At 35.4% G+C, this 16,904-nt stretch overlaps 1 protein-coding gene across 1 annotated transcript; it reads left to right on the top strand.

Moving 5' to 3' along the window:
* Positions 1 to 15,355: 15,355 nt before the first annotated feature.
* On the top strand, positions 15,356 to 15,673 carry LOC114264397 (auxin-responsive protein SAUR21-like). The gene has a single exon (XM_028205010.1). It carries the CDS (start codon positions 15,356 to 15,358, stop codon positions 15,671 to 15,673), a length of 318 nt encoding a protein of 105 aa, XP_028060811.1.
* The last annotated feature ends 1,231 nt before the right edge of the window (positions 15,674 to 16,904 follow it).

The following is a 16,904-nucleotide window of genomic DNA, read 5'->3' as shown; positions in this document are numbered from 1 at the left end:
CAACAGCACCCGGCAATAGAAAGTTCTTCCTCGCAGCAACTGACTACTTCACGAAGTGGGTGCAAGCAGAAGCACTAGTATCAATAAAGGAGAAAGATGTGAAGAAGTTCATCTGGCAAAATATCATCACTCGGTTCGGCATCCCAAGGCGCTAATATCAGACAACGGCACTCAATTCGACGGCAAAATCTTTAGAGGCTTTTGTGAAGAATACAAGATAGAATTCTACAACTCTACACCGGCATACCCCCAAGCAAATGGCTAGGCAGAAGCATCAAACAAAGTTTTCTTGGATGGATTGAAGAAAAGGTTAGAGAAAGCAAAAGGAAAGTGGGCCGAAGAGCTTCCTCATGTTTTATGGGCTTACCATACCACACCTCGACGATCAACAGGAGAAACACCATTCTCTTTAGCCTACGGCATGGAAGCAGTAATCCCACTAGAAGTTGGTCTCCCCACTATTCGAAGCAAAAATTTTGATCCAGACTTAAATGGAGAAGCCATCACATTAGAGCTCGACCTTGCAGAAGAAAGAAGAGAAAGAGCACTGGTTCACATCGCCTCATGCCAAGAGGAGTTATCCAGGAAATATAACAAGACCGTACATCCAAGGCAATTCAAGATCGGAGATTGGGTACTACACAAAGTAATGGGAAACACCCTGATACCAGGGGATGGCAAGTTAGGGCCCAATTGGGAAGGACCTTACAAAGTGGTTAGATTAGCTGGCAAAGGGGCATACCACTTGCAAGACGAAGATGGCAAAACCATTCCCAGGCCATGGAACACTGCCAATCTCAAACTATTTTATTTTTAGCTTTCCTATCAAATATTTGTAATTTTTTCTTTTCTTTCTCAATAAAACAAGTAGTTTCTCTTCAGTGTAGTTGTTTTCCTCTGTAAAAGATTGTTTTAGTGAGTTAGGCACACTGAAAACATAGTTGGCCGGAATAACCAACATTGCACTCTCTTCAGCTAAGATTAGGATCAGTGCTGAAGAGGTTAGCTGGAAAAACCAACACCCCTCCTAAGCCCATGATAAGGATCCAAGCTACAGGACGTTTGGTCGGAATAACCAAACACTTTACTCTAGGTTGGCAGGAAAAACCAACTTAGAGGTTGGTTGGAAAAACCAACACCCCTCCTAAGCCCAGGATAAGGATTCAGGCTGCAGGACGTTTGGTCGGAATAACCAAACACTTTACTCTAGGTTGGCAGGAAAAACTAACTTAGAGGTTGGCTGGAATAACCAACACCTCTCCTAAGCCCAAGATAAGGATCCAGGCTACAGGACGTTTGGCAGGAATTACCAAACACTTCACTCTAGGTTGGCAGAAATAACCAACTTAGAGGTTGGCTGGAAAAACCAACACTTAGTACTTTTCAGCCGAAATAAGGACCTAGGCTGAAGAGTGGTTGGCTGGAAAAGCCCAACACTTATTGTTCTTCAGCCGAGATAAAGATCTAGGCTGAAGAAGTTGGCTGGAAAAACCAACACTTAGTACTTTTCAGCCGAAGCAAGGATCTAGGCTGAAGAGTGGTTGGCTAGAAAAACCAACGCTTATTGTTCTTCAGCCGAGATAAGGATCTAGGCTGAAGAAGTTAGCTGGAAAAACCAACACTTAGTACTCTTTAGCCGAAGTAAGGATCTAAGGTGAAGAGTGGTTGGCTGGAAAAACCAACATTTATTGTTCTTCAGCTGAGATAAGGATCTAGGCTGAAGAAGTTGGCTGGAAAAACCAACGCTTATTGTTCTTTAGCCGAGATAAGGATTAAGGCTAAAGTGGTTAGCAGGTATGGCCAGTCAGATTATAAAGTTATGACCAGGATAAGGTATCTTGGCCCTAGAATATTATACTTCATTCAGATTATAGTTAGAAAGTTACATGCATGGCAGTTAACCGAAATAACAGTTGGAACAAAAGAGATTTCATTGATCATACAAAGTCAAAGTACAAAAGGGGGGACTTCGGCCCGGTTACAGTCTCTCTTTCCAAAAGGTAAAAAAGAAGAAAAGTACATAGTCAAGCAAACAGGTCATCTAAGTCAGCATCTAAAACCACCCGGTCTTCGCCCAGAGGTAGCTCGGTTGTGGTAACCACACTCTGGTTAAGCTTGGTTGGAAGCACAGCATCAGACATAGCTGGCAAAGGTGGGATGGAGACCTCTAGAGTTGGGGAGGTAGACTGGCGACCAAATTGAGTGTTGTCTTCTGGAGCTTCATCTTCATCCTCCTCCTCCAGAAATTGTTGCTGAATGGTAGTAGCATACTCCGCTAGTGAGCTCGGTATGAAATATGGAGGAGGATTGAAGACCTCGGTCTCAGGTCCATGACCGAGCTGCGCCACAGCCCCCCTCCACCCGCATTTGAAGAACAGGTCCTTCGCAGCTTCACACTGCTTGATGTACAGGGCTTCGCCTTCTTTGAAACCGCGGTCCTCCGCATCCTTCAACTTCTTCTCAAGCTTTGTTATTTCGGCATTCTTTTTTCCTTCAAGCTTGGCCAGCTCGCGCAGATATTTATCTTTTATCATGGCCGCAGCCTTTTGTTTGTCTGCTTCAGTCGAGCTAACAAGACCGGTCAGATGACCATTCTCGGTTTGTAGCTCGGCTATCTGCTTCTTGGCCTGTTCTAGCTCGACGGTTTTTTCAGTTACCTCTGCCATTGCCTGCCTTGTTGTTTTGCGAAGTTCCAATACACGGTTGTGAGCTATGTGGTTCTTCTGCATGGCCTGTAAAAAAATGGAAAGTGACTTGTAATAAAACGGAACAGAAAGTTGTGCAAATTAGAAAGATAAGCAAAGGAGGTTACTTACCAGCACCATTGACTTTGTGGCCGAGCGAATGACCTTTAGCTCAGTGAGATGGTTGTGGTGCTCCATGTCGGCTGGAAGACAAACGCTCTTGGCTAGATTGAATGCCATTAGGTGGTCTTTTTCAACGACTACTGAATCAGTATCCCGTATAGCACGGTTCTAAAAAGTGATCTTTGGAACCCACTTGGAAGAGCTAGCCCAGTCAGAGCGCTCCGGTTGTGGGCTCGGTGGAGGGCTTGGCAGAAGGATGGTATCTTCTTCATCAACAAGGCGTGGCTCGGTTGTGGAAGTCCGAGCACGCTTGTTTGGACGAGATAATGAGGGTTGAAGGGATGGAAGGGCCACCACGGTCTCCTGAGTCTGGCCGGCTGGTGGTAACTTGGGCTAGTTTGTTTTGGTCAAGAGGGCCCTTACAGCTCGTTTCTTGGCCATTTCTGGTTCGGCAGTTAGTGAGATGAGATTGATTTGAGGCAAGGATGGATCTGGCTCTGGCGAAGGTTCAAGGAGGAAATCAGTCACTCTGGTCTTCCTGCGGCCACTATATCGGTAGGTTGACTCGAAATTCAGTAGCTCGACCTAGCCTCTGTTTGGATATCAGAGTGCGGCACGAAGTACGTTTAAGTCTAAGTAGCTGTACTGAGACTTAAGGAAGTTCAAATCTGTATGAAGGAAGGAGAATACAGTTAGTGCGGTTCAAGATCAGAAAACTGAAGTAAAACAAAGCATGGAATTAAGCCGAGGTAATCCTACCGGCTTCACCCTTGTTCCAATTTATTCTGTCGCCCGAGATCTGGGCTTGTTGGTCCTCAAAATTCCCAGATACCTAGAAGAAATCATCATCGTTCACATCTTTGTCTTGGGTATTTTTTATTATCTTTTCATAATGGCGTCTTACTCTCAAATAGTAAACCCAGCCATCCTCAGCCGATCCTATGGAATATTGGTGGAAGAGCTCGGCTAGACTGAGGTTAAGGCCAGCTTGGCGGTTTAGCTCGGCAATGCCATTTATTATACGGTAAGAATTGGTGGAAAGTGGGGTAGGGCAAAGGTTTGTTTGTCTAAGGAATTCACATAGAAGGGGCTGTACAGGGAATCTTAGTCCATTTTCTACAATGGAAAGAAGTGAAAAGGGAACAAAGCCAGGGTTTCCCCAGGGTATGGTATCTAGTTCGGCTAGGGTGAGGTGGACATCATCAGGGATATGGTAGTCCCTTCGGAACTCGGCCATAGCACCTGAGGTGTTTACCAAATATCTATATTTACCCATGAGGTTTTCAGTTATGAATAAATAAGTGGAGTATTAGCTCGGTCCTGAAAGGACGCTCAGTAGCTCGATCGAGCGTTCAAGGGAGTGCCTGGCAGCCTAAGTCTGCAAAGTGAAAAAAGAGAGGTGTTAAGCATAGATCGTTGGACCATGCTAAAAGAGACAAAGGCAAAATAAATGAAGTCTTAGCTCGGCTACGTGGGCCACTACCCCTTCTTAGCCCGATTTGAGCAAGGGTCCTTAGCCCGGTTAAGTCTTTGGAGAAGCATTCTTAGTTCAGTTTGAACTAAGGGAGTTGGTTTAGCCCTAAGTTTTAGCTCGGTCAGTGGCTAAGGCTTTCTAGCGCGGTATTGCGCAAACTTAGTGCAGTTCGATAGCTCGGTTAAAAGAAGCAGATGGTCCCTAACTTATGGAAGCTATAAGTATATGGCGTGAAGTTTTAGTTCGGTTATTAGGTGTGGCTAGGTTTGCGCTTAATACAAACAGTATCCTAGTTCGGTTGGGGTGTGATTTTGGATCAAATACAGTGTTTCTCAGATTATTCGTGAAATACAAGTGGTTTTTATTACGAGGTTTTTCCCAGAAAAATGGAAGAAATCATGGTATGTATTTTGAAAAACATATGAATACTAAACTATGTATTGCAAAAACAGTGCGAAATAAATGAAAAGGAAACAGATTCGAACCACTTACCAGCTCAAGATGGAAGAACTAAAGAAGGGAGTGATGGCAGCAAGAACGCAAGTTTTGTAGGCACTATGCTTGAGAAAAGTGAGAGCACTGAGAAGGGAGTGAGAAGAAGGTGAATAGTGCAAGTGAAATGATTCAAAACAAAGGGTTTGGTTTTTTGGAAAGAGAGAGAAATGGCGGGACTGTTCAAAAAACGCGAGGTACGATGACAGCGTGACAGCTATACGTGGCTAATGAGAGTTTGCCACGTGTCCATGGAATAGAAATCGATTCAGTTACAGCGACTGAAGGGATGTTTTGACTGGACAGATGGAGCCCAGAATGAATTTAGCTCAGTGGGAAGGCTAAGGTTTTTTAGCTCAGTTGTAAAGCTAAAGCTTTTAGCTTGGCTGGTAACAGGTAATCTTTATCATGCTGCGCAGATGGAATTAAGGGGCAATTGAGAGGGTAATTTATTTGAAAATTGGGCCGAGCTAGATTTATGGGCCGCTCTGTGGGCCATAATAAAGAGGCTGAGTAAAAGGGACTAGAAGTTAGCCCGGTCCAAGAGAGCTCTACAGTTAGCTCGGTCACCACACTCAGAGCGGTAACAATTAGATCGGTCATACCATGTTGAGCCGAAGTAAGGTGGGCTTTCCTCAGAACCTTGCTATTCGTTACCTCGGTCCAAACTCGTTGTGGTTAGTGTGGTCTCAGACAACCTAGTTGGAATATGTCAAACCGAGGTACACGCAGTGAAAGGAAGAACCAAGCTAATGGGAGCTCGGTCTAGTCTGCGGCTTTAGCATGGCTGTGTTATCTCGGTCGTGTTGACATCCAACCGTGGTAGAACCATTTCACTTGGTTTAAGCAGTGAGGGGGTGTTGAAGGATAAGCATTATCTTTCAGGAATGTGATTCCTAAGAGGACTCTACATGGAGGAATAAGAGTCCTACTAGGATTGTGCCACACAGAACCTATAAAAGCTCATAACATCACCTATGGAGAGGTAACACAACTTTGATTCCCGAATACACAGAGCTTTTGTTTATTTGTCTATTGTTGCTGACTTAAGCATCGGAGAGGTATTCAACACACACCCGCCGGCTAGCTCATGTTTATGTTTTCAGGAAGTAAAGTGACGACGTACGAAAATGCGCGGACTTGATCAACAAGATTATACGAGAAAGAATATTTCTTGCTCATACAGAAGCATAAGGGTATCAAAACTCCTCTCCATTCAATTTGAACTCGCAACCTCACACCACAATTGTCGACTTACTTAACATGATTTCATAACTCCGGTTCCAAGAAGTCATTGGTTAAAATATTATCTTCTTGTTTATTTTTATCATTATGTACTCTGTTTTGTCTGTATTCATACACCTTATGTTCTCTTGCAAAACAGGGTCATACATATTAAATTTGTGAAGAAAAAATAAATAAGAACGAAAAAGTGAACAAAATTTAACTTGCTAGTTTATGTAATTTTGATTTTTTGTTTTTGTTTTTGTTTTTTTTTACAAATTTCTATGTAAATTCAAAGCTGAACAGTCATTAATATGCCAGTTACATTGTGGATGATCTGCTGGCAGGGCAACATTATATGAGTTGGGAACAGATGGTTCACTGGGTTTTATATATCACATATATATATATGGTCCTCTGTTTTATGGGTTCTGTTTTTAGCGTTTGGATATGGGTTTTTAACACTTTAATACTAAAGGGGAAAGTATGAGATATATATTATATATATAAATAGTTCAGTGAGTTGGATATCAAATTAAAAAAAAAAAAAAAATCTACGAAGAATTGGTGGATTAGGAACCTAAAACCTAAAGTTTGGAGCTCTAAAATTGATAATATTAGAAACATATTTATATACATTAATAAAAAAAACAAAAAATGAGTCATGCCCAAAATAAGAATATACAACTAAAATCACTTAAAGCATACATAGTTTTAGGATAATATTATATAAACTAATAGATATTACAAATTTTTGTTACATTAAATCCTAAATTTGAAAATTATTTGGTGCCCTTATTGTTTCCTAATCACCAAAGCCATAGCACCCATATTGTTTCCTAATCTCCCTCCTGAAACTGTGATTCCCACTATTTTCATCAATCACGAAAGTTATGGGACAGTACATAAATTAGTTACTTAAATTTTATTATTGCATAATATATTAATTAACCATTCAATAATTTTTTTTTTGTAATATTGATTAATTTTATAATATTTTCCTTAATTTTATAGAAATGGTATTAATAGGAAAGTTTTTAAATTTAAGTGATTGAGCATTTCATTACTATAGAATCAAGTATGTTAGGAAACATATTTAATATAGTTAAAAAGTAAAAACTTCACTTTCAAAAAGTTAACTCTCCTCTTTATTTTTTTTACATATTTTTTTTAAAAATAAAAATAAAAAATCAACTAAAATAATTAGTTTCTAAAACAAATAAAACTATAATTAGTTCCTACTATTATAATGTGTGAAGAGTCTGTCATATATATATATATATATATTTTTAAATCTTAATTTTACCCTCTCAAATCTAGTATATTTTTTAAAAGTTATGAAGAATCTTATGTAAACCAACTATCTCTTTATTTTTGGGGGTAAATTACAAATACACCCTTTGAGGTTTGCTTAAAGTACAAATTACCCCCTGTGGTATGGAAAATTATAAATACCTCATTGTTAGTATTTTTTTATTTAATAGAATTAACTAAAAAAATGAAATTCATAATTGCTCTCCTATATAATAATAAAATTACCTAAATTATTAATTGAAATATATTTCTAACATCATTAAAAATTGTTAATTGACTTGATGATTTATTAATAAAAAAGACGGTTTGTTATGAAATTAGAATTCTCAGGAGTGGAAAGTAATTTCCTAAACTACAGGGGTGATTCGTATTTTAATCAAACCTTAAGGGATGTATTTGTAATTTACCTTATTTTTGGAGTTGAACACTCAAAAACGATATATCTATTTCCCAAAATCCTATATAAATATAAACAAACCGTCTCTCTTATTATTAAAAAAAAGAAGAAGTTATCTTCATATTTTCCACGTTAATGATGATTGAAGAATAAAATATAATTACTCTTTCTTATTTTATGTGTCTGCTTCTATACTGATATAGATAATATTTACAATTATCCATCATAGATCAAATCATTGTGAATAATTTTGGTTGAATCTTAAACTTTTATGCATTCGTTTGAATCTAAATAGAGAAAAGTGCATGCGTTTTTAAAACAGAGATTTATGCTGCATCTTAAAATTTCGTAGATTATCTTTATACAATTCATTTTTGTTTAAATTATATTTTATGAACTGTAATATTTTATATAATACTTTAATAACCAAGGTATTATGTCAAAATTCTAAACAAGAATCACTTTCATTGGTTTTGTTTTTTAAATATATTTTTTTTAATTTTTGGCGTTTCATATTTTCTCAGTTTTGGTGATTAAAGATAATCGAATTTCTTCATATTTTATATTTAAATTATACTTTTACATGAAGATCTAATATCTAATAATCTAAATAGAATTAAAAAGTAAAATATTGATAAAAAAAAATTATATATTCAAACATGTACCATTTATTATTATTATTAATAAAAAAATTTCGAAACATAACGCACAACAAATTATTTTCTAAATAAAATTTAGATTAAGTGAATCTAAATCTAAAAATAAAATTAAAAAATAAAAAAATTATTAAATTAAGTGAATTTAAAAAAAATAAAAGGGTTATTAAAAAAATAGTGTCAAAAACAAAAAACATGAAAATTAAAACATTCAAAACAAAAGTTTGAAAAAACAAATCAAACATAATACTATGGACTTCTCTTTTTTAAATTTTTTTTTCACTAATCTCTAATTTAACACAAATTATTCATAAATTCGTTTCAATTTTTATGTGAATTTAATAATCTAATTAAAAATATGGTTCATACACACAAAAATATAACACTAAACATCTACATTATGACCAACTATTTAATTATGAATAATTAACTTCTCATTGTTACCTGTATTATATTGTTACAAAAGATTTCACATATTATTTTTGTGATATATTATATATGTCAATGTCTACGTATATAAATATATAAAAAAATATAAATATAAATTTATATATGTTACTGTATTCATACATTGTCAATCAGTAATGCTATATTACCATTGCATACTTTAATTTTTTAACTTGCATCACTTAGTAATATAGCTATATTTGTTAAGAAAAATTGCGGAATTGTGTATTGTTCTCCTATCAACTTATGTTCAATATATATATACATACATGTCATATAAATATGTGTCCACAACAAACATTTTCAATAACAAATCAAGACTTTGCAAAACACCTCCATTACAACAATAATTGTACTTTTTTTCCTCACAGAAAAAATCACATTATTGAGGGGAAATGAATTTTTAAATTTATAACAATATAATATCGCTTCAAACTTTTATTCATAAAAATACTTTTATTATAATGAATTATAATGCTGAGTAAGAAGAAAAGTAAGAATATGATGAAACAAAAATTACATACGATCTATTGCAACATGCTCTCCAAACAAAATTAGACGAATTGCCCTATCTGTTGTAAAGTTTTTTTTTTTTTTTTTTTTGAAAAAAATGTACTTTACGCACACATTTTAGTCAAATTACAAGGAAAAAAAATCAAATGATGGCCAAACATCGTCGCAACAACTCAATGATACAGAAAGTAAGTAAATCAAATAAAAAGTTTCGATCAATTTTTGTTATATACTGATTATTTGCAGATATCATAATAAATTATGTAACTTGATAGTTTCATGAAGTGACCCTGCAAACACATATATAAATATCGTGAAAATAATTATAAAATTCTATATCGATTGAAATATTAAGTTATAATATCATTCCATTTTCTTAACAAAACTATTCCAAATTTTTTACATAAATGAAAATATACTGATGACTAATATCATATTTTTCATCATGCAAGATATTTGTAGCACAGGAAACGAGACTCAATAACTCTTGATGTATAAAAAAAATATTCTATATTGATATTAATGCATTCTTACACTAATAGTATGCAAATAATTTGCAATAGTAGGCTCAATAAATTTGTATTATGAGATGAACTATTAAATAAATTTGTGTAATTATGCAATTAGTTTCATCCATTCAATTATATTACAGGTACGCATTATGAAAAATTAAAGTGGGAATTTGATAGAAAAATAGTATAATATTATATATTTAAAAGATCTGCTTATTGTTTACTATTTAAGATAAGATTGTGATATCAACAATTTAGCAATAAATTAATGTTTATGTTTATAAAATTTCTCATATATCATTTAAATTATTCAGCCGAATATGTATTCGTTTCTTACTTAATTATATTTTAGATACATATCAATTTATCCATACAAGTCTCTATAATTTGTATACATATCACATATTAATTTAAGAGACATGTATAATTACAATATTAGCAATTGATGAAAAATTACATGCTACGTACAATGCATGTGTCCAACCACTAGGGGTGTGCGCGGTGCGGGTTGGTGCGGTTTAGAAGAAAAATAGAAACCGTATGACAGGTGGCGAAGTGATAAAAATGTCATTAGAATTTGTCACTTTTCTTATTAAACACCGGCGGTTCGGTTGGCAAATAATGGCGGATTTGCCTTGGTGGTTTAGGCGGATTGGCGGTTTATAAAAAATATAATTAAAATTACAAAACTTGAATCAAAGAGTAAAAATATATAATTTATAAATTAACTGAAATAGTCAAAATTAAAATATTCATCTAATATAACATTAAACATTAACAAACTAGCAAACTAAAAATCCAACCCTCCAAAACAAATTATACCATAACAATTTAACAAGGCAATAAACACTAAAAAAAAGTTTAAAAAAAAATTCTAAAGTTGATCTAAGTTCAACATAGTTCACAAACAATCCAACATAGTTCACAAACAATCTAACATAGTTCAACATAGTTCATCCAACATCCAACATAGTTTTAAAATAAATTTTGAAAAGTAAATCAAAGTCCACAAACAATAAAAAATTCACAAGTCAATCTAAGTCCAACATCCAACATGGTTCTAAAAAAAAATTCTAAAAAGTTAATCAAAATTCACAAACAATCCAAAAGTTTAAAAAGTTAATCTACTTATCAAACTCCACAATAATTTCAACTCTTCACAATTGCTTCAACCAAACTCAATAAGCAAAAAAAAAAAAAAAACATAAATAAATAAATAACAAAAAAGTCATCAAAATCATTATAAAAAAAAAGCAATACAACAAAATAATATTCAAGAGTAAGAATTAAATCTAACCTCAAGAAGTTTAAAACCAAACTAACTTAGAGACAAATTAGTCCTCAACAATAGTTGCTTCTTGTGTAGTAGATGATGCAAAAAATTCTAAAAAATAAAAAATATTTTTAATGTTATTCAAAATTACATAAAAGCTAAAATCAATATTGAATAATTAATTTAAAATAAACACAAATCAAAAAAATTACCTGACTCAATTTCTTCATATTGTGCAACATCATCCATACATTCTCTAAGATTGATTAGAATTGATGAAGACCGTAACCAATTTTGTGCACAAATTAGAGCCCCCACCATCTTCGGCGATGTGTGTGTGTGAATTGATGCAATGTTGTTCACAGCAGCGACGGGGATGTGTGTGTGAATGAGATAAAATTGAAATGTGTAGGTATTAGGTTTAATGGAGGAATTATTGTGTGTGCGTATGTGAGTGTATATAACATGTGAATTTTTTTTTTTTTGAAACATAGGCGGATCGGGTTGGGAAATTTCACCCGCCGCCTGCGTCGACCCACCAGCACTGGGCCTCCCACCTGCCCAACCGGCCCGCCAGAGTTGAAATTTTGCATGGTTCGTTGCAGTTCGAAGTAATTCAGTACAGTTTTTGCGGTATTATGCACAGCCCCAGTGAAGACACAAAAGCTTAGGTTAAAAAAAGAAAGAAGAGGAAATTCACTCACAAACCCGTGAGATTAAGGTTTTGTTTGAGAACTAGAGTTTTTAATCAAAAAGATATTATAAATTGTTACACAATTTTCGTTATTTTTTTCTACACATCTTTTATAAAATATCAAAAAATTAACTAAAATAGTTAATACCCAAACAGAGCAAAGCTAAATTTTTCAAAATCTCTCACAACTAGTAGGAATGGCAACGGGCCGGGGCGGGGCCGGGGATGACACTCCCCGTCCCCGATCCCCGAAGGTAGAAAAATCCCCGTCCCCGCCCCGATCCCCGACGGGGAACCCCTCACCTCCCCCACCCCCGTCCCCTAATGGGGATCGGATTTCTCCGACCCCGAAACATCCCCGGCAGATTTGTTCAACACACAACCAAAAAAAAAAAAAAATTCTGTAGAATGGAGGCTTCATGGTTCATGATCTGTTCTTTAACACACAACAATCATCAACAACAACAACAAATATATATAACTTAAAAAAAAAAAATGTTCTTTAACAACAAATATATATATATATATATATATATAGAGAGAGAGAGAGAGAGAGAGAGAGAGAGAGAGAGAGAGAGAGAGAGAGAGAGAGAGAGAGAGGGCAACCGAGGATTCATGGTTCATGATCTGTTTCACTATCCTTTTTTTCTTCAACAACAAATATATATATATATATATAATGTTCCAGACCCCCTTTTTCCCCAGTCACAGAGATACATACTGATCTGTATATGTAACATACATAATCAACATCAAAAAAATAGATCGATATATGTAACATATAGATCTGTGTATCTGCGTCAGAGAGAGAGAGAGAGAGAGGAGGTCGATCGCGACGCCGCGACGCCGACAGTGGCGATGAGCGACGGAGGTGGCCGATCGGCGGAGGAGGCAGATCTGTGGCTGTGGACGACGCTGTGAACGACGGAAGAGGCAGATCGCGATGCCGACAGTGGCGATGAAAGACGGAGGAGGCCGATCGTGAAGCCGCGACGCCGACAGCGGCGATGATCGACGTCGTGAACAGGGCCACAGAGAGAGAGAGTAGAGGGGGTAGAGAGAGAGACGGAAGACAACTAGATGAGGGTTTGGTTTGGTTACTGTGTGTCTATATATATATCTAGGGGTAAATTAGTAATTTTAATTCGGGGAAAAACCGGGCCGGGGAACGGGGACGGGGCTGGGCCGGGTACGGGGTTGGGATACTTATCCCCGTCCCCGGCCCGAATCTGTTCGGGGATTGATTTTTAAATACCATCCCCGTCCCGTCGGGGGTATATTTCGGGAAAAACCCGCACAATTCGGGATAGGGGGTCGGGTCCCCATCGGGCCGGTTTCAAATTGCTATCCCTAACAACCAGAGAAGATAAATGCAAGAAATAAATAAATCATTAGCTACCCATATCGTTATGCGCAAAATCTAGCAACCTTTCATTGATGATTTAGGCATGACTTCCTTGACCTATTTGAAAGATTTCAGCATACCAACAAACAATGAAGTACTACCCTGGTGCCAGAGTTTGACTAAGTACATATGCAGAGAGAGAGAGAGAGAGAGAGAGAGAGAGAGAGAGAGAGAGAGAGAGAGAGAGAGAGAGAGAGAGAGAGAGAGAGAGAGAGAGAGAGAGAGAGAGAGAGAGAATGAATCAGTGAAAAACAGAGAGCTAGTACAATGCTCTTTGAACATAAAACAACATAAATGAATAACCTCACGAGTCACTTATCTAGAAGATCATGCAAAGATAAACTAAAATAAAAATAAAATTGTTCTCTGACAAAGAGTTATGCAGCTATCTACTCAAAACCGTGGGTAATTAACCAATAGCTTCACATGAATCCTTCAAACAAGTTGGAGAGAGATAGAGAGTATGATATGATCTCTGACCTAGCCTTATTATTAGGGCATACCTTGGTCGCATTGGCCAACCACCAAATTATTACAAGAAAAAAAAATAATATCATCACTGAAAAATTCAATCATGTCTTAATATATTTTTAATTATTAAATTATATAAAAATCTTGAGGTATATGAATTTTGAGAAATAATTTAATAATTAGAAGTGTATTAAGACAAAAAAATAAAATAAAATGGGCATACGATCTTGTGGCATATTACTTAGATAAAACAATACATAATTCTGAAAACATGTAATCTTTTGTCCCTAAATTATTATGTCTCCAACTTTAATACACACTTTTAATTATTAAATTATGTAAAAATCTCGACGTTCATGAATCTTAAAAAATAATTTAATAGTTAGAGGTGCTTTGACATAGAGGGCAAGAAGGGCAAAGCATCCTGTGCCATGTCCTTCAACTCAAAACGTGTCATACTTTTTAAGGCATAGATGCTCTGTTCCTAAATTCTTTGGTCCCCACCTATCTCAATGCCCCTTCAACTATTAGATTATATGAAAATTTCAACATACTTAAATCTTGAAACACAATCTAATGATAGGAATAGAACAGAATGACAAAAAATATTGTGTCACGTTTCTCAACTGAAAATAAGTTATATTTTTTGGCGCACAAAATCTTTTGTTCCAAAATTTATCTCACATTCTAATATATTTCCATTCATGTGATTGTATCTCAAAATTGTCATTATATAATGCATTAAAAAATGGGGCTGGCTTTCTTCCGGTCCGTAATTGGACTAGAGGGTACTGTCGGGCCCGTGGAGGCCCATCATGGGTCTCGTTTTGATAATCTGAACCGTCAATGTGTAGAATTCGTCGAGTATATGCCTGTAAAAAATCACGTTGATCGGATATCGATAGCTACGTGATCAAATCAATTTTATATATATAAAAAAAAATGAGCGGTGAAAAAAAATACTTGACAAGTTCTACACATTGAACTGTTCAAATTATCGAAACGAGACCCACGGATTACAGAGAAGCCCAGCACTTAAAAAATGTATGAGATAAGGGGGACAAAACTTTTGGGAAGAGAGAGACCTTGGACATATATGGTCTATATAGGCTGCGCATGATACGATTCAGGTCGTTTAATAGTAAAATTATAAATTGAATGGCGGATTGATGAATAGGTGGATTGACAAATTGCCGTTTGGATAGTTTTGAGCGGATTGACGGATTGAAAAATATTCTAACAAATTATCAAGCATATGCTTAATATATAATACTAATTTACATAATATTTTTCATATATATAACACAAACTAATTTTATATAATATTTTTCATGTGTGTAACTATTAATTTGTTACAAATTTCACATCTTAAATTTCTTTCACACTTATTTTTATTTTGATGTTTTATTAAAGGTTAAAAAATATATATGTATTAACTATAGCGGAGCGGAACAATTTCGAGGGCAAATTATAAAATTTAAAGTTTAATCTGCAGTTAACAGATTGAATGGTACGAATTGATGCAGATCAATACAATTTTAATAAATTAGACGGTATTTTGCTTGAGTAATAACTCTATATATAAACACATACTTGGGCAACCATATTCAACACCACTGAAGTATTGCTCTATTGTTTTATCAAACACATTGCAACCATCTTCACTCTAGAAGATCATGGGGATTCGTTTGCCCACGTTTGTTCTTCATGCCAAGCAAATTCTCAAGCCAAGGTCTCTTCACAACCAGTACTCATCTTCTCCGGTGGCGACAACATTGGATGCCCCAAAAGGTCATTTTGCAGTTTATGTGGGAGAGAAGGGAAAAAACCGGTTTGTGATTCCATTGTCATACTTGAAGCACCCTTTGTTTCAAGATTTGTTGAGGAAGGCTGAGGAAGAATATGGGTTTGATCATCCTATGGGTGGTCTCACCATTCCATGCAGTGAAGATGCCTTCCTGAATGTTGTTTCTCACTTGAGTCATCACTACTAATCAAGGAGTGTTCAATGCTGGGGATCAATAATTCAAATACGGAAAAGTATAAGAAAAGTAATATATGGCGTGAGTTTCACAATTCAAAACTTGCGTCTGGACCATATACTATTTTTCTTCATATTTTTGTGTACCTGATTTTTTAGTCTCGAACATTAATGGGGTTGAATATTAAGTTGTTAATTTCTTAATTGGGATGTAGAGTGAGTACTCCATGTAGATTGGGAAAAGTAGAATTGTTGCCCCTTGTAACCAATTTTGGGACACTGTTTCTCTTTAGTTGGGTTTTTGTGGGCTCATCAGAGCGTCGCCGTCGATAATATAAATTATTCAATATTTAGGATTCGTCGAGTATTTTATCCATGGAAAAAATCTCAAATATCAATGGTTGCCTGATCAAATCACATTTGTGTCAACAATTTATTTTTAAAATCATAGTTATTATTAACACAAATTTGTTCTAATTAAGTGACTATCAATATCCGATCAATATTATATTTTGCAGAGATAAAGTACTCGACGAGTCCTAAACAATTAAGGTTTGAATAATCGATGTGGACTCTATGGTAGACCCATGAAATCTAACAACACATTCCAATCCAATTTCAAATTGGGGAGAAACCTCGGCCCAATTTTGTATCCTCTTGTAAATCTCTTACTAATTTTGTATTGGAAAATCTACATGCTATTCATTCTCTTGGGAAAAGCTTAGTAATATTAAAACTAATCAATATAGGAAAATGATACGTTTATAGAATTTTTGTATTTTTATTTTCCGAAGTAATGTTAGACGTTCATAATTTTGGACTTGATTAATGATTCGTCTACCCAATTGGGTTATTTTGAATTCATCAAAATGAGTCTCTTCTTGAAAAGAGACTCTTGTGTACAACTCTCTTTTCAAAAAAAGACTTATTCAAGTGAATTGAGGCTAAACAAATTTGGTAGATATAGTGATACTGTTTAGACTTACAAATTCAACCACATAATGATGTAACAAAAGAATTAAACCTTATATTGTTAGATATGCAACTAATCAAAAATTGACACCTCGCATTTACACTTGCGAACGTGTGGGGTGGTGTGGTTGGATACGTGCCACACATGCATGATAGCTACTCACAAGTGTAAAGTGTGAATACAATTGTTGAGATTTGATATAAGGATAGTAACAACAATTTCATGAAATATTATTCTAGGCCTGATTGCTATGTCCTGCAATACGGTGCTA

Source organism: Camellia sinensis, chromosome 5, assembly GCF_055761805.1.
Source record: "Camellia sinensis isolate YWXY chromosome 5, ASM5576180v1, whole genome shotgun sequence".
NCBI classification, from domain to species: domain Eukaryota; kingdom Viridiplantae; phylum Streptophyta; class Magnoliopsida; order Ericales; family Theaceae; genus Camellia; species Camellia sinensis.
This window is presented reverse-complemented; position numbering and strand designations above follow the sequence as displayed.